The 19,026-nt window shown below is 36.7% G+C and overlaps 1 protein-coding gene across 4 annotated transcripts in view; it reads right to left on the bottom strand.

The window, feature by feature from the left end:
* Positions 1–542: 542 nt before the first annotated feature.
* Positions 543–19,026, bottom strand: part of LOC110830015 (bifunctional FAD diphosphatase/FAD synthase) — a 24,216-nt gene continuing 5,732 nt past the window's right edge. Inside the window, exons 2-6 of one of the 4 annotated variants that reach the window (XM_022064369.2) lie at positions 16,982–17,190; positions 14,016–14,157; positions 12,991–13,112; positions 4,883–5,021; positions 3,795–3,934 (exon numbers count right to left, since the gene is read on the bottom strand). In XM_022064369.2, the coding sequence (XP_021920061.2) occupies positions 4,886–5,021; positions 12,991–13,112; positions 14,016–14,157; positions 16,982–17,190 (609 nt within the window). In that variant the 3' untranslated portion in view covers positions 3,795–3,934; positions 4,883–4,885. Of the gene's footprint in view, positions 3,935–4,052; positions 4,207–4,882; positions 5,022–12,990; positions 13,113–14,015; positions 14,158–16,981; positions 17,191–19,026 lie in introns of those variants that run through there. The other 3 variants (XM_087357213.1, XM_087357212.1, XM_022064368.2) reach the window with 3 other exon arrangements.

The following is a 19,026-nucleotide window of genomic DNA, read 5'->3' as shown; positions in this document are numbered from 1 at the left end:
AGCCATAATATTCTGGTCGGAAAACATCTAAAGAGGCCGCTTCTTGTGTGTATGCTTGTATCTTGTAGGCACTTACGTACCCATTCATAATAGTACAGATTCTTGCCAATAGATGGCAGGAGCTTCTCATCCGCCACCATGTGCCATCCTCCTCAAAATAATAAATATCCTAATATATGTTTTTACGTGTTACCTTAAAATGTAAAATTCCAAAGAGAAAAAGAGATTTTGTAAGTAGGAGGCGATGCACGTCCCTTCATCTTCCGGCACATTCAATCACCCAAACCATTGGACTGACATGGATGTGATTTTGGCACATCTACAGGAAGAATTTACTTCACGTTTTCATAGCTCCTGTACATCTGCTTTACATGAATCCGAAATTGAATTCTATTAGTTCCCAAAGGTAAGTGGATACTATGTAGCATCTTAAAATGTGTTCGTTACACAAACATACAAATCCACAGTCGCATGCCAGAAGATGAATAACAGTAAAAAATATGGCACTGGCCAATACAAGTCACATAAGTAAAATAAAACAATTTTAATTGCACAAAGTTTATTATGACCTGACCACGTGTTTTATATACATATAATTATTGGTGCAGATTTTGGTTCTAGATTCCTAACAATAAAATACTCTGTCACATGAATCACCATACATATTAAGTCAAAACATCATAAAAATATAACCATTTTAAGGTAAGTTTAAGAAAGCTTTGCAGGGAGACACAGAAAGTAGGACTACAATCTACTTATCTACCAACCCTTTCCTAACAAACAAAATATTTAAGACCTTACATCAGGTTCAGCTCTGACTTAATCGACACTTAGAAAAACAGCACAGTGTTATATAGCAGAATAATGCATACCACAAAGGCACATTAAGTAAAGTGCAAAACCAATACACCCAACCCAATTTTTAAATGTCCCTCTCAAATTTTATCATTGACCTGACATGATAAATTTACGTGAAGAAAGATACAAGCCTGTAATTTATTGCAGAAAGTGAAGCTCTTGAAATGCCTCTCATTTTCATCCATACACAATTAGTTACGTGCATTCAAAACAATCTGTCAATGTTTGCTTCTCAGCACCTGTCCATAAAAATAATAATGGCTATTCTTAGCACCATACAGTGTGTACCACCATGACTGAACAAAAAATTAAAGCTATTCCTAATATTTTGATGAAAACTAGACTCGTTATATATGAAGCTTTCATAGCAACTGAAGTTGATGAAAGACGCTGTTACATTTTTTAGCAGCATATTATAATCTGAAAAAGTAAACTGGATACTGGGAACGACCCGTACTTCAAGTGCCTGAGCACTGCGGGTACCAACTTTTCGTTGGCTTGATCTATAGACATTCGGTAGGACTCCTTGGACGAGGGATCGGCCCATCGCAAGGCCTCTACCTGTACCAGGACAGCACAACAGAGAAAAACGCGGACAAACATCCATGGCTTCAGTGGGATTCGAACCCACGGTCCCAGTGACCAAGCAGCACAAGGCCCACGCCTCAGACTGCGTGGCCACTGCGGACCCTGAAAAAGCAAAACCAAATTTAAAACTTCTTCATGTTAGTTAATTATAAAGCTCTTTCACTAAATATTATAGAACAAATGTAACTATTATTACATCTGTGTGAGAGAAAAGAAATGGAAAACTTCACTTTGTATGGATGCAAATGAAAGACCTTATGATTAAGTTTCTTACAAATGTCAGATTATCCATAAACCCTGTAATGTTTTCTTATTACATGTAATTCATTCATATATCTATATTATACGTGTGTGAGGAAGGGGGAATCAGCATTTCTTGCTCTGTATCTTGGTATAGTGACCCCATTTCCATGTGTTACTACATTTTTATGAACCCTGTAAATTCCTGCATGGCAAATATCAGGTCTGCAGTGAGTCCCAACAGAGGACTAGAGGTCTGCACAGGGCAAAATTTTAGAATTCCTCTTTGCAAAATAAAGAATGGCTGCTGAAAGTTTTCTATATAATGTTTGATTGCTATTGTCTGAACCAGGCTCAAATTTTGCCCAGACCCAAACATTATCTGTGCTACGAGGACCAGGCCGAGACTTGTGCAGAACTTTACTGAGGACTGTGATAACATACTGGCATGTTGGGTCTGTCGCACAGCTCAGGAGTGGTGATTAACAAATAAGGAACCCTGGTGAGGTAACAACTGACAAAGATATATATAGGTAGTAAGAGAAAATCTGTTCTGGTGCCACTTTGTCCACCACTATGGTGGCAACTTTTTCCTGGTCTGTATGATGCCACACACTTTAAGCAGACTAGCAGCAGTACACAGTGAATGTTGCAAAATACAAAGTTTCATGCCCACAGGTTCCAAAGCAGAACTCTGTGTCATCTTGTCAGGATGAGGTAATCTTCTCCGTATTGCAAGTAAAGCTTTCACGATCGCCCCTACCACATCTTCATCGAGCCCAACGCAGGCTTCACTTAGACTGCACAGAACGTGATCTGTGGTACAACAGACAATACTGTTAACAGCAACCTCACAAAAATGTTTTACCTGACTCCCACTTTTCTTTCTGCAAGTGTCACTTCCAGTGGCAATACTTTGTGAATTCTTGTCAGAAAGTACTTGGTACTGTTTATGCCATTCTAATAATTCCACACGATTTGCCTCCCTGCATGCCAGAGGATCATGCAGGCTCTTTCCACATTTGAATGCAAGATGCATTTCAAGGATTCTTTCAAAACATCCTCCAGCTCTCATTACACAGGGCCTGAAATCAGTCATCACTGCATGAGAAGCAGCAGCAATGCAAAGTCTGATGGCACTCTGACAGGAGCAGGCATATTCAGCACGCAGTTCCAATGTTGGTGCATGCAGGAAAAGTTGATAAATATTTGGGATCTCCAACCATGTACAGTCCACTTCAGGTTTTACATTGATTATTGTTCTTTTTAAATCACCCTGCTGGAAATGAAATAAAGCTGAATATATGTAACTGACTTCTTCTGGTAGGACTCCTTGTAGAATCGCAATGTTTAAACGTCTTAAACGAAACAATGTTAGATCAGACAATACTGCCGATGTCACAAGTAAAATTTTTTCATCTTCGCAGCCTTGTCTCTCAAGACTAAGAAGAAATCTCTCTACTTCACTCTGAATGTCAATATCATCAAAACAACCGCTATCTGGACAGTCACTATCACCAAGCATTAAGAACTGTATAGCGCATGGACCAGACACTGTCAGATTAACAGCAGGTTGGTACACTCTGTAGCCTTGTTGGATGCAAGACTCGGAAACTGGTCTAGATCCCCCACTCTTGTACTGACAGAGCATTGAAAAATCTTTTAGTAAATTCTGCAGTGTGTGCTGCGAATAAGACTGCATTTTCAACTCCAGAGTATTGCCCATGTTAGAAAGAATCCACTGACACAATAACAAGGAAAGGGTATTGCTAACAGGGGCTGGGAATCGAGTAGAAAAGAAAGTATGAACAACTGTTTCAAAGCAAACAATTCTCTCTTTCAGAACACTGTCAGTAACCACAGGAAGTTCTGCTCTTTGGGAATGAAATACATTTAACTGCATTCCCAGTGCTCCTACCTGTCTTGCAACACGTACTGGATTGTCAAGGGATTCACAATACTTCAGAAGTGATGATGTCATTATTATAAAACTTTTCACACCATCTCCCAGGGATTCAAGCACTCTTCTGGCAGAATCAATGAGGATACGTTGTGCTGGCTTCTTGGGGTCAGGCTCTGGGTAGACAGACATTAAAATACTGTAGCCGCTACGAGTAATGTTAAACTGACCAGTAGGTTGCTGCACCATCACTGCTCGACCCTCTGGACCAAAAGCGATGGCCACAAGTTGCTCTAGTTCTTCAGCTGATGAAACAGTATGCAGATCCATAATTATAACTGGTAACTCCTATTGCAAAAAAGTAACCATTATCAATTACCAATAACTGGTAAGCACTGAATAAAATCTTGTTTAGTGTATCACAATATAAGTGACTGTACCTCACTAATACCAACATCTCCCTCACCTGGACACGATTCAATTTAATTCAGCTCATGTCCTCAAACAATTTTTCACTCTTCTCACACCTCCTTTTCTTTATACAAAGATTTTTTCTCACTAAAATTCTGTGTTAACCACAACGTGTGTGGGAGTCTGTCTATAGCAGATGGTGAGATGATCTGTACCTTGCAACCAAGGGGTTGTCAATTAATACATGGAAAAAGAAACATTCATTAAAGCAATACCTCCCACAACAGGACATCAAGAGTCGCAAGAAATGCAATGAAATAACAAAATGTTTATGGTAGGCATACCAAGGTAGGCCCTGGAATGACAACAGCCTTCACTATGAACAAATTTATTGCAGAGGGATTACAAGACACAAAACAGCACCCGTAGCAGAGTGTATAAATTCAGCAATGGAACTAATGTGCATCCATTTCCTGAGAGAATGTAAGTGGTATCCTCTAAGTGAAGACATTTTAGAAACCTCACAGAAAAGACATCTGGTAACAGTTTTAGTGACAGTGACAGTGAACCTACATGTATGATTTTCCAAACAGCAAATGAGAAACAATCACAGAAAATAATTCAGCACTCCGGGTACTGACACACCTTGGCACTTACTAATTCTGCAGTAAAATATTTGAGACTCTACTGTGGTATCTGACAAAAGTGTGTAAAATCAAAAAAACCTCGATGGGATAGCCCATCTCTGGTCTGGATCTGAACTGGGTATTGCCTGAATATATGTCAAACACACTAGATGTACAAATGCCACCTCATTTTTTCAGGAGTTCAAAAACAGGGAATCTATTTTCATAACAGACAGCAACAATGTTAATCACAATTTACCTTTCAGTGTCTCCCATTTCTTTCACTCGCACCATCCTGAAGCATGTAGGCAGGGCAGTAATGGACAGTCCCATTACTGTCAACATAACTCAGTGCAGGGTTGGGGGCTGTGTTACGGCTGCTACCCAGTGAAGTGTATCTGTAACAAACGTGAAGTTTCAATACACAACCTAAAAGACACCATAAACACTGAATGGCAAGTGACTACATACTCCAGTGCATACTAATTTTTAATATAAGACTGGTAGAACAAAGTAAGGATGTAATAGAAAGGTTCTCTATCCATCAAAATCATGTGACTGTCTTCGATGAAAGTTGTCAGGCAGTCCATGCTAAAAGCTACCAGGAAGATTTTATTTTTGCCCAGTCCAACATATCCTCCCCCACGCTAGTTTAGATCAAAATTTATATGAATCTCATAATGGTCTGCAACAGTTCCTTCAAATGGTTTTCAGCGCACAATACATTTACACACACACACATGCACACAAATGGAAAGGTGTATACACTAATATTTTCCAAATTCATTCTCTATAATTTTGCATACACCACTGCTCATCATACCAATATAAATGCCAGATATAAATCTACCGTAAAATTAATCACACTGTACAGTCAGAAATAACATATCCCTATAATTTCATTCAATATGCACCATGTAAATATGTTTCAGATAAATCATGTAGACCTTTTTGAGATTTATACTTCACATAATGTAGCAACCTTTTGTAACATAAGCCATATTTTTGTAAAAATTATACTGATTTGAACTTCATACAGTACATGTTTCAGTCAATCAATATTGACAAAAGTAAATTGCCTGTAGCACTATTTTTATTGGATAAATATGGACCAAACTTAAATCTGACCCACAGCTTTCAGTATACATATCTGTAAGAAATATAACAAACGTTCAATGAAATAAAACAGACCCTCACCCAAATGTTAACATCATGTACTTTATACAAAGTCTGTGTAGAAAAAATGAAACCACATGATACATTAGCACTTCCAGGCTACCTATCCCTTGCTGCCTAGAAGTGACACATACAGGGGCAGAGATGTGGCCACTCCCATGTCAGGTCATGTCTGTCTCCCAATACAACTGTTGGGTGAGGCACAATAAACCAGAACACATTCATCAATTCAAAAGCCTAGAAATTATGCCAAACTAAATTCTGAAGTAACCACTGAACCATGGGGTTTCCCAACCAGAACTTTGTATATATTTTGTGTAATACTCATGGTTGTTACATACCCTGATCATTATCTTTTATTTAATCACCACAATAAAACAACAAATTATAAACTATGAACATTAATTAGCATTGATTTCAGTCTACACACCAATTTTTGTACTACACATACTGAGTTATGACATTTTTCAACACAAAAATGTCATCTTCATGACTCACACCTGATTTTTTTTAATTCCTAAGTGCAATACATCATTTTACACAAGTTTTAAACATTATTTTAAACACTGTGTACAACTGACTTTTCCAAAGAATATTCTGCACCATAGAGTGAGTGAATAAGTGAATTAACAGGTTTAAGGTCTGAAAGTGACATTTACATATCAAAACATGTAATTGTAATATAATACAGTCATACATACAGAAATCAATGCCAATTATTGAATATCACCTACAATAAGTATGCCCCATTATAAGGTTACAAACTATGAAGATCCTTATTGTGTAATTTTCTCAATTCCATTACTTCATTTCTTGTAGGTCCTGAACATTTCCTCAGTACATTCTCATATGCCTACCTTCAACCCATATTCTTCCACACTTAGAGTAGCAGGAGAAATATAGTTACGTTTTTTCATATGAACAAATATTGTAATTACATTGTAGAGGATGAAATTGGATGGGTCAGCCATGCAGCAGGCTTTAAAGAAAACAAGAAATTATACAAAATTTTGGGCAGAACTCATGGTAAGAGGCCACTTAGGAGGAAAATATTACAATAAATCTTGCAGAACAGAATGTGAATGTACAAACTGGATTGAAATGAGTGAGAACAGGGACCAATGGTTGAATTTTGCCATAAAAGCAGGGAATATTTTGATCTGTTGAGTAACTATTAACTGCTAAAGGAAGAAGCTGTACCATGTTGTTATTTAGTAGCTGTATATTACATTTGCTGTTATAATGTATTCGGAATTAACTGATAATTATGTGTTTGGGCTTAGGTGTTTATCAGACTTCCCCCCCCCCCCCCCCCACCACTATTGTGAAACTGTAAATGGTCTTTGGATTAAATCTAATAAATACAAGAGACAGTTACTTCTTACTGAAAGTGGCAATCACAAGAATTGCTCCTGGTCAGATACATGGATATTCACCGCTGTAGAGGTTGACACTGGAACATTGATAAATGATGGGCAGGAATTTTTAGGCACTTCATGTTTACCATCTGCTGAACCCTTAACAGACCTGATACTCAAAACTTCTGCTGTGGAATCTGGTCTATTTGCTTCTCGCAACATATCCATCTCCTTTACTTTCTTCTCATAAAATGTCTCAGATCTCTTCACTTGTTTCTTTTTCGCATACAGATGTAAAACTTTCTTTGGTTTTGGTTTGAACAACTTCCGCCAGTAAGCATAGAAAGAGCAAACGAAAAAGAAAACTAATGGCATTAAGGAAAATATGAGGTAACTTATCAGAGCAGTCTTATCTGTGTCAATGTTGAGTGGTGAGTCAGGTATCACTATCTGAGGATCCATATTGAAGCTGACTTCACAATGAAATGAAATACCAACATTTCCATACTGCTGATAAAAATTTGTGCATGACACTTCAGGTTCATAGCCACATCCATTCACATTTACATACAATGGCAATGAACCATTCACATTATCATCAAATTCAATTAAACTGGAATTTGTTTCTGTCTCATTCCTCACATCTGTGTAAAAGCCATTCTCTTCTGAACTCCACAATGGGAAAGTACTATTATCAGCTGCAAAACTGAATGTATTATTTACATTTGTGTAACTGAATGTATAGTTTACATATATCTGTGAACAATTGTAAATGGCTGCAGTGCAGCTTTGACGGCAAGATGTCCACAGACAATTTGTAGTGCCATTCAAATTTTTCACATCTGTGATCACACAAATGGCTGGTGACAATTCAACAGACAGAGAAAATATTGTTGAATCAGTGAATAACACCAAAGAAATTACAGTACTTGTGAAGCTGATTATTACAATAACTGAACACAATCGACCTTCCAGGTCACGCAGCCAATCAGGTTCACGACACTTGCGATTCTTCACCTGACCCATACTAATTGATTCACCATTATCAAAATCAGTTTAACATGTGACAAATCAATTCTTCACTATACACAAGTCTCCATAATGCATGCATGCCACCATAAATACTTCACATAGTATAAACTAAAAATTTTAAAAAGTGGGAGATCAATAGACATGTTTTCTCACTAGTCTCTGAAAAATACTACACTAGACCACAGCATTCACTCTGACTTATATATGTAGGTTAATATGGTATGACCACAGCTTTCTTGTCTAATAGGTGTTTAAACCAACATGACACAATCAATAATGAATGTGTGTGTGGCATGTCAACGCCATAGGAACCTTACGACTGATCTGTATCATGTCATGCAATGCTCCTGACAACTATACACTCTATACAACCTTAAAGTCACACTCTAACAGAGGCTGTTCCATAAATAATTCATAACAATTATTAAGGTCAGTGAAGCACCAAGGAACGTTCAATATTTACAATGATTAAGAAAATAAAAGACCAATTATAGCACAATTTTAAATATTTTGCCCGACACACAATTATCCTAATGAAATGCATAGCTGGCAACATGTTTATCGTTGTGTTTCAAATTTATGAGATCGCATGACCAGCTTAAGAAATGTAAACTCTGACATTCAAATATCAATTACATGAATAAATAAACACTGGCAAAATAACCACTCAAGAAACAAGTGGCATATATATATATCACCAAATGGGAAAGTCAATAACACAACACAGTTGCAACCAGTAATCTAAAATCAATAAAAGGAAGAAGTCATGCCATTCTTGGTCATACACACTACATACAAAATTCAGAATAGACATAAACCTTATGGGGCACTATTTTTGGACCTTTCTGAACACAACACACGTCAGTTACAATAAATTCCAATTATAAGTGGTTCCTTTTTTCATATATCAGTGAAATTCCCTATATGAAGTTTTTCTGGAAGGCAACATATTTTGAATATTAAGGTAACAAAAATCTTACACAGACAGAATTTACTACTGGGGTCACTGAAATTTGACTACAAATGAGGGAAAATCTGAAGTATTTTAGAATTTAGATTTGGCCCTGGACTTCATTACACTGAGGCATGACAAATGTTTTTCCACAAGTGCATTAAAACAGCTATGTAGAAACACATGCAAGTTTTCCATACTATATCAACTTGTGAGGCCATGTCAAATTTGTAGGAATGCTTATGAGCAGGTGGAAGAACCTCAATATGAGATAGGGTCCTGATCTTTAATCAGACATAGCATAAATAAACATTCACAGGTTAAAATATAAATTATATGGTTGTTGATAATTGCTCAGATGGTTAATAAAGTTTCTCACTTTCATAAAACACACATGTTCATTATGAAAACAATCACTGTGTGCTATCCTTAGCAAGTTCAGTATACACCCTCACATTCATTTGTCTGTAAGAGCAATTTTAATGTTATTTTCCCACCTATATCTAGATCTTCCAAGTGGCCTCTATATTTATTCATGCTTTATTTAACAATGACATAAGTAGGTCAAATGGTATAGCTATCTTATGATAACATGACTGATGAATGATAAACTGGAAAGGATATAGAAGGAAGCAGTCAATCATTTAAGTTATACATTTTTACAAGCTTCTGTAATGCTCTATGGTGAATACTTTTAGTTTTCTTTATTACTGTATTTTAATGGGTATATCTTTTTTCTTCCTTATCACATCTTATGATTATAAGTCTGATTTATAAGGCTTATAGACACGATTTTCATTAACATTACCATCACACACAACATATATACACACACTATCATTGTCACTACTTATCATGTGATAAGGAAGCTTCTTTTCCATGAAATAAATACTTCTTTTGCAACAAATATCACTGACGGTAAGGAAAGAGTGGCTCTGCAGAAGTGTACAGCATTCAAACAGATAAGTTCAAATATTCTTTTAAGACATTCACAGGTTACAGCAGCTACTGATAACACTTAATTATTCATCTGATACACAAAATGGATTCAGGTTCACTACAAAAACAAATGAATTATAAATTTCTAGTGAAGTCAGAACTGTTACACAGAGTGGCATATTGTAGGTAAGAATATCAACAACAATATCAAACTTCCATTTCAAAGTGGATTCTAAGAATAATAAAGAAACTAGGCTATTTTGCATAACAATGCAAAATTTACAAAAACTAAATTTATCAATTTTCATTGGTGTTTAGTCCAAATCCAAAACTTATGAGGGGAGGGGTATTCTCTTAGCCCTGACAGACAGCTTTCAAACAGTTGCTGGCCATGCTACGTAGTCTTGATCTTCATTCTAAAAGCCTACAAGGGTTAGGCACAAAAATATCATCCAACTAACATCAAAAATTTCTGGGTACAACTTATATGCCCTTCAAGTGATTTGATCTATACAGTAAGATAGATTAGTAATTACACAATTCTGTGACACATTTGTGCATAATTTCTACTAGTTCAGATTCTGATCACACTATGTTTGCCAGATGCAACATCAAATTTTTGCAACTTAATCATTTCTGTAATTCTTAGCATACAAAGATTGTTTCTCAGAAAATCTGTAATATGTTTATAATTCATCTCCATATAAAATTCACATGCTTAGCTACAACAGCTCATTAACAATCACCATCAAATCGAAAGCTATGTACAGACACTATGCAATTATAAAGCTGCCTCACAATCTATGAAAAGGGTTCAAATTTGACCTGGACTTTTGTTTCTCTGGATGTCTATAGGCTTAATACGCAGCTGAAACCATGTTCACCTTTCTGTGTATTGTCTTTGTTTTGCAGTACACTTGGTCCACCCTTCATATAATTTGTGGATTGCAGCAGTGAAGAACTATTTTTGCTTTTGGCCCTATCTACTTGTTGGTGTTGAGCTGCAGCCTCCCAGGTGAATCTTGAATGGTCCAAACAGGTGGAAATCATGAGGACATACACCGACTGTAAGGAGGGTAAAGCAGCAACTCACACCCTAATTCATCAAGAGTACTGCGTGTCACTTGGGCAGAAGGTGGAAAGGTATTATTATGCAAGATAATGGTCACTTCGGACAGTCATACGCACCTTTTGGTCTTGAAATAGATTACAGTAGTATAGTACAATTAGTGTTTTATCTCTAAAACAAGTCAACACAAACAAGACCATCACTTTCCCTGCTGACTGCTGTGTTCTGAATTTCTTGGGTACAAGCAAATTTTAATGTTGTCACTCCCTGCTGGTATGCTTGGTTTCAGAAATATGATGAACATGTCTCATCACAGGTTATGATCAGAAATAAGAATTCCTTGCCCTTCTTCAGAAAATTCAGGAGCCATGTGCACACCTCAACAAACATCTCCATCTGCTCATTCATGTTATTTTGGAACCCAACTTGCACTGACATAGCTGAACTTCAGCTCAATGTGGATGATAATTTCAATACAACCACACCAAATGTCATGGTCAAGCAGTTAGCACTCCTGCTTTGTATCCAGAAGGTTCTGGGTCCAAATCTTGACCCAGAGGCCAGCTATCCTGACTGATGAACAGATGTGCTCCTGTCTTTCCATATAAGCTCATCCACCCTTCAAAATATTCAACTGGTTGTCAGGATGTTCATAAAGCTGTAATTAAATAATACTTCCAAGAGAGACTTCTGTACCTAAGATAAGAAAGTACTGAAAATATTCTCTATGGTACCACCATCTTTTGTCACATACTCCTAGAATGTTTGACTGCAAAGGCTTGTAACCAGTTGATGTATTGGCGTGCCTTTTGGATGGCATTGATAATTGCCACTCTCTTCTTTATGTCACAGTGGAGGATTTGTTGCTTGAGGTTTATCATGGGGATTGATTAAAGTTGTTGGGATGATTTGCTGGTACAGGTTATGTCAGGTAAGTTTAGGGCACCAGCAGATGCTTGGATCCACAAATGATGATTTAAACTGCCTCAGCAGCTGAACAACACTATCCGAGTGAAGCGTAAATGACTGAATTGAAGATATTGGCAGTGTAGACATCAGAACATAAATGACACCCGATATTGTTTAATTGTAATTTTTTTACACTTGAATTTCTAACAAAGTTTCTGAATTCGAAGTGGTGTTAATGAGTGACTGCCACTTTAAGAAATCAAATACAAAGTGTCTGCTGAACACCATGGTTCAATCCATAAACCATCCAATTTTAATAACATTTTTCCTGCTCCTGACTGGTTGATTGACTACTATCTAAAACCAAAGAAATACATTACAAAATGTTTCAATGGTCTATACATTCAGCAGTATCATGAAGGTCAACCTCGAAGGTTCTGAGATATTAGATTCTGCTGACATCCGTAAAACATAAAGTTTAAAAATTGTAGCATCTTCTTCATGACAAATATTAACCAATAAAGGCTTAACCCAAATTTAGTACATGGAAGTCAACACTTCAACTATAAAACACTTAAGTTGCACTTCCTTTATAACAAAAGATGCTACTATCCCTTATTCTCTCATAAGTAGGTGTTTAATCAATTAAATAAATTTATATTTCAAACTAAATCAAAATCAGCCAGGGGTGTATGATATAGGCTACAATGTCACAGCACTGATAAGAACATCACAATTTTTGTTATGAACCACTCTGCAAACATAAATTTTACGCAATTTAAAATCCATCACACCATATTATGGCAGGCCTAGCAGAAACTGCCTCATTGGCAAATAATCACTTTATGTAGTACCACGCTTTGAAGTATAACTCAATGTTTCAATTATTTATAATTAAAAATAATTCTGGTAACATATACCCATTGACTTACCCCTCATCATAGAGACTACAGTAGGGTACTGACAGGTCCCGGAGGAATGTCCACACACTTTGGTAACTCCAGTTCAGCAATGGGCTCACACGCATAATTTGAGGCCAGCCTGAGTCTGTCATCTGAAACATCAAACCTTAGTTTGTCTGTTCCCACACTTTTGCAATTACTTGTCTGTTACAGACAGAAAGAACTTTTGTATGCTGTTTGTAGAAGGGACTGCCTGACCAGGACGTAAAGACAGGCTATATTTCTTACAAACCAATCTAAGAATCTAAAATTTTTATCTATCCAGCTATGTAATAATATTTTTCCCTCTTCTGATACTCCTACATTTATTCAAAGCTGGTTTTTATGAAGAACTGATATATCTGCAACAGAACATAAACAGTAGAGGTTGACAGCAATGAGAGGTCATGTGTTAAGAACACAAGTTTACCCAATCACCAAGAATGTATGGATGTTTCTGTAATCCCAGATTCTGCCATAACATATAACTTATAAAATGTTTTAATTACATGATACATTATTCTTATGCAATTTAACAATGTTTCAACTCCAGAGCTTACACAAAGTCAAATGAGATGGAAAGCTGATCATGAATGGGAAGGTGTTATGGATTTGACAAGAGGTGAATGTGGCCTACTTCAAGGCTCCTGACATTCATTTTGAACAACTGAGAAAAACATTAGAAAACCTCAGTCAGGATAGACAGCAACCTCAGTTGAATTCAAGCCTATTTCAACAGAATTATCACCTATAATGAAAAGGAAATAAACTGCAATAGTGGAAAAGTTTATTCCAGTTTAGAGTATATGTATTTTTCAATTTTTTAATTCTGCGTACCTCATTGCCTTTGATATTAATTTTTTTCAATGCTAATGACACTATATACATTACCAGTATAGACTGCAGAGAAATTAATTAAATACACACCACACTGAAACAATGTTTCAGAATTTTAAACCAAATATGTCAGTACTGTCACTGCAAACACATAATTGAAAACATATTAGATATTGCACCTGAAAAGAATTCATCATCGCAGAGTAGGGATCTGTTCTTCTTGTGCCCATAAGCACTGCCTTCAGCTCAGGTTTCTCCGCTAATACAACCCCAAGAGCATGTCTGATTGGACCAGGAACTGTCTTCAGTTCTAGGTTATATCTGAAATAAACATCCACAATATTAGACAATTCAATATTACTTCGCACAGATCAGAAGTTTGAACATCAATACATATCAAAATAAAATCTGACAGATGAGTTTAAGTGGACCTCCACCCAATACCAAATTTCAGTGAAATATGTTCAGTGGTTTGTATGATTAAGCATGTTGACAGACATACATGTAACCTCTCTATTATGTATTCACTCTATGAACCAGCTGCACGTAATGTATCAGGACTCAAACTTAAAAAGACCCATTCTAAGATTTGCCATACTCCAGAGACTGAACATCATGGCCAAATGGTTACCACTCTGTTCTGTATTTGGTAGGAACCACCATACCTGATTTGAAATATCCCTCCTATTTTGAATTAACAGAACACAAATTCTAAAAAGTGCAGACTCAATTCCATATGAAATAGATTTTTGATATGCTAATGCAATAAAACCCATCTAAATTGTAAACCTGTCATTATAAATGGGGGGGGAAGAAAACTGGAAAGAAGAAATGCTCATTAACAATGTAGTATGCACAAAAAGAATTATTTCAGACTTTATATTGATCATAAATATAAGGGATATGTACTGTGCAGTTTTATTTTATCTAGGGGGTAAATAACTGTGTTAAACAGAAATATGAAACACCAATAATTCCAGACACAGCTCATAAAGATTACTTTTCTACTGCACAGATTTATAGTAATGAACTACAGATTTTGAGGCTGTTAACGTTATATAAAGTTAATGTAAGTCTTTAATCTAGCAATGAAATGCAACAAAGTTCATGAATCATAAGAATCTATCCCAATTGGACCACATTAAAAATCGCTCCATCCACTTGTGTACATAAAACAACTTGAGAACAGCTGAAGAGGTTTTCATTTTTAATGATTTTAATACTGGGGAGTTTTACTCAAATTTGACACTGCATTCCAGTTTTGGTTAAAATCAGACAGTAACAGGCACTTTCAGTAAAATCCTACATTACACAATAACTGGGTGGGAAGTCTCTAAGCTACCATAATTACTACTGTTACCTACAGTAAAAGGTCAAATTCTGGTGAACATGTAAGAATTTACAACCTGTAACTGCAAATGTTACATTACATACCACAAAACTTCCATCTACCTTAAATTTGTCAAATATAACCTCAAAATTTCACTCCACTGAAATGTTGGTAACCGATGAGTTACAAATATTTCATACATGATTTGTAGGTATGTTCAAGATCTAACGCCATACAAATTTTCACATCCCAAGTTCCAATCATTCACTAGTCTGTTCAGACAATGGTGGCAGAAAAACCTCCGAAACATAAGCAAACTTCTACAAGACTACATGACAGTACAACTCAGACAACAGCCGTCTTCATACTCACTACAATGAGAACCTCAAATCCTACATTCACTAATTATTACTGTCAAACTGAAAAGTAAAGAAATATTTTACACAGCCTTCATGTCACTGTTGCATACTCTAAAACAAAATTAACTTCACAAGTTTTGCATATTTTCTTGATTGTATATTACCATATATCATTTCAGAACTCCATATACATTAAGTGGCACTAGTGTCACTCCTACTTCATAAGTTCATGATATGAAGTTAGATATGAATGGACCCCTCCAAAATCCAACCCTTGGCATCCTCTTCGTGGAGAGGGGTAACGTTCTCAGGCGGCAATCAGGGCTCTGGTCCACTGAAGCCAACGTGAGATATCATACTGAGATCATGGTACTGAGGTAGTGATAGCAGTGTTAATAACAATCCCTTTGTGGCACCAGGCAGCACCAAATCATTCAATGCTTTCTACCTGCATGGGACTCTGTGGGTAGGGAATTTTGTTCCCCATGACCTCAGGGAACTGATAGCATCAGCCAACCTGGGCTATGGAGAAGACAACTGGAGGCAAGGGCTCACCAGTTGTGAGAAACCTACCAAAGGAATTCTGTGATTGTCTTCATTTGAAAGTTAATCATTCTCTGCTTATCTGGCATACCACCACAAGTAGCTGGTAGCATTAGCCAACCCGGCTGCTGAGAAGATAACCGAGGACAGAGATTCACCACTTGTGAGAAACCTACCTTTACCATTTATAGAGATCACCTCTCTGGGAGCCAGTGGTTCTGGTATACTATTTAGTCTGGGTTAGATGACACCTGTCTACCTTCAGGTTACATACTGTAGATCACCTTTGTCCATGGGTCTGCTGGAACTGTAAGCTCTTTGTGGGGGTACATGGCACTACCCAAGTCCAGGGAGGCCATAATCAGGGTGCCTATATGGCCCAGGTGTAAGGGCAATATCCTAATTGAAGAGGTTAATCCCCTTTATAATCCATGGACTCTGTGAGACCAGGAACATAAAGGGAGACCTTGATTATGGCCACTAAAAAAAAGAGCTCTTTAACAAAGAGCTTTTCAGGATTTTGCCATTTGGACAGGCATTTCCTGAAACCAGGTGATTATCATGAGATCTCACTAAGTAGGATACCGTGCTTTGTTGTAGGCATGGGATTGCTGGAATATTAAAATTGGGGAAGCATAAAAGATCAGCTAATGGTCACATTGCAAGTGTCACATTGATCCCCACCTCATTTATTTACAATACATTATATTGGATATGAAAGGAAGTGAAGTCACTATCATAGAACCTGCCATATGAGTGCAATATCAAAAAACCAGAATCAGAAAAAATTAAAAATTACAAGAATTTATAAACTAAGATGCGACAAACTTATTCTTCATAAAGTACTTCAGTAATTTCAGTCAATGGACTAGTCACTAAAAATTTATTAACTTCAATGGCATTATACTCATACCTTTTCACTGACTCAACAACAAATTCTTCAACTTGAGGAAATGGATCCTGTGGCTGTATGTACACAGCCTGTAGTGGTTTCTTCAGGGATGGAAACTTTCTGCGCAGCACAGCTGTGGCAAGATGTAGCAGGACTGTGCAATCCTTCCCACCATTAAAGCTCAGGAAAATCTCTGAAGGGCTGAACTTATCAAAGCATTTCTCGAGAATCTGCAGTCAAGAGAATGTTCAGGTAACATCAAACCATACTGCCCAATTAATTACATGATACAGAGTTACATGCTTATTAGTTATCCTGCTGTTCAATTAATATCCTGTCAACAGCACATTCTTTTTTGTGTTCAAAGCTTATAATTTATAAAACTCTGAACCAGTTCAATCCTGTTCACATGTCCATAACCTATATCTCTAAAATTCACTTTCATACTTCCGTTCCATCTCTGGCTACTCCCTTTATTATGTCCTTGGAACATATTACTCTATAAGAAAAGTACCATAAAGTAAAACATTTAATTGGTAATGCAGAGCCTTCTGCATAACTGTTTAATTTGAACTGTCATAAAATTGTAAATAATTTGATTTTGTATGGTATAATGAACATACTTAAAAGAAACAGTTGTCATCTACAGTGCACATTAGCATCAGTACTGAAGAGATTTAACACAAAAACTAGTTTCTGAAACACTGTCTACAGAACAGGATGATGTGTATCCAGACTTCCAGGTTACTGATCTTACCGATCATGGATTCTTCAATTACATTATCACATTAAACATGGATCCATCTATACACACTAGAAAGAAACTTTTCTTTCCCTCCACTTACATATGTTTAAATTCTTACCCTCTGCCACTATGAAATTTGTTACCTCCTTTTGCGACAGGCATTATTCAAGAAAACTTCAACAATATGTGCATTATGCCACAATGAGAAAAATGTAGCACCACTACCAGGATTGACAAGGAAACCATTAATGTTGTCATACTGATACCTTATCTGAAATTTTTTCTCATTTATAGATAATGTCAAGTAAAACTTACATGCAAAATTTTGGCTACCAATACCAACTACAAGTATCTGAAAATGGCCTAAATCTGAATTTCTGTCAGTTTTGAACTGTGAAGCTGCAATCTTACAGGCTACTGTAGAGAGAGGCATAAAGTGGAGAGAGACTCATGCATGTGGCTCAAGCAGAGCGACACAAGCAAGCGATAAACAGATTATCATAACAGCTTGTACTCTTCACTGGCAATTCCTTTCAATCAACTCACGTTCATGACCCTGTGATTATAATATATATTCTCCTGACTCTCCCATCATGTGAAATCCTGTAAACATTCTTAAACTTGTAATGCAAGTCTACAAAGGCCAAAAGATAAAAGCCACACCCCACAGCAATTCTGATGGCCAATGCTTGAGTGACCTGATTGCATGTTGACAGTGAAAACCACCGACATACTTGACAGTCTTGAAAACAAATATGAAAGCAGTGCAGATGTTCATGACTCATCTACGACAGAGAAAACCAGTTATCAACAAGTGATGATGCCCAGTCAGACTACCAGTTATGTCAAAAAACTCCAGATTCGCCTCATTAGAAAACAATTCTGGCAGACAAAGAAAATCATAATTTGTCCATGATTAAAAATGTTTTACTTTGTATATCTGTTCACAGTTTATTTAACAATGGTTTTTCAGTAACTCAGACTATGCAGCATTGAATGAGATGATGACAGCAAATAATAAATTGGAAAGGATGTGAAAGGAAGCAGTTGTGGTCTAATTTAGGGTTCTATCCTGGCATTTGCCTGGAAGGACTGAGTAAAACCACAAAAAACAGTCAGAATAGCCAGTCTCTGAGATTTAAACTATGATGTTTAGTGCTTTGTAAAATCAGAAGTTATGTAGGTGAACATATCAAATTGAGAAAAATAAACATCTTCCTCCAGGAGCACAGCTTCATCGAACAGTTCTTTGCCCATGCCTGTCCACTTGAGCTGCATACACGAGTCCCTCTCCTCCATAGCAGCCTATAACACTGAAACT

Source organism: Zootermopsis nevadensis, unplaced genomic scaffold, assembly GCF_977971745.1.
Source record: "Zootermopsis nevadensis isolate Lab colony 2312 unplaced genomic scaffold, Znev_1.0 Znev_ptg000028l, whole genome shotgun sequence".
Lineage (NCBI taxonomy): Eukaryota > Metazoa > Arthropoda > Insecta > Blattodea > Termopsidae > Zootermopsis > Zootermopsis nevadensis.
This window is presented reverse-complemented; position numbering and strand designations above follow the sequence as displayed.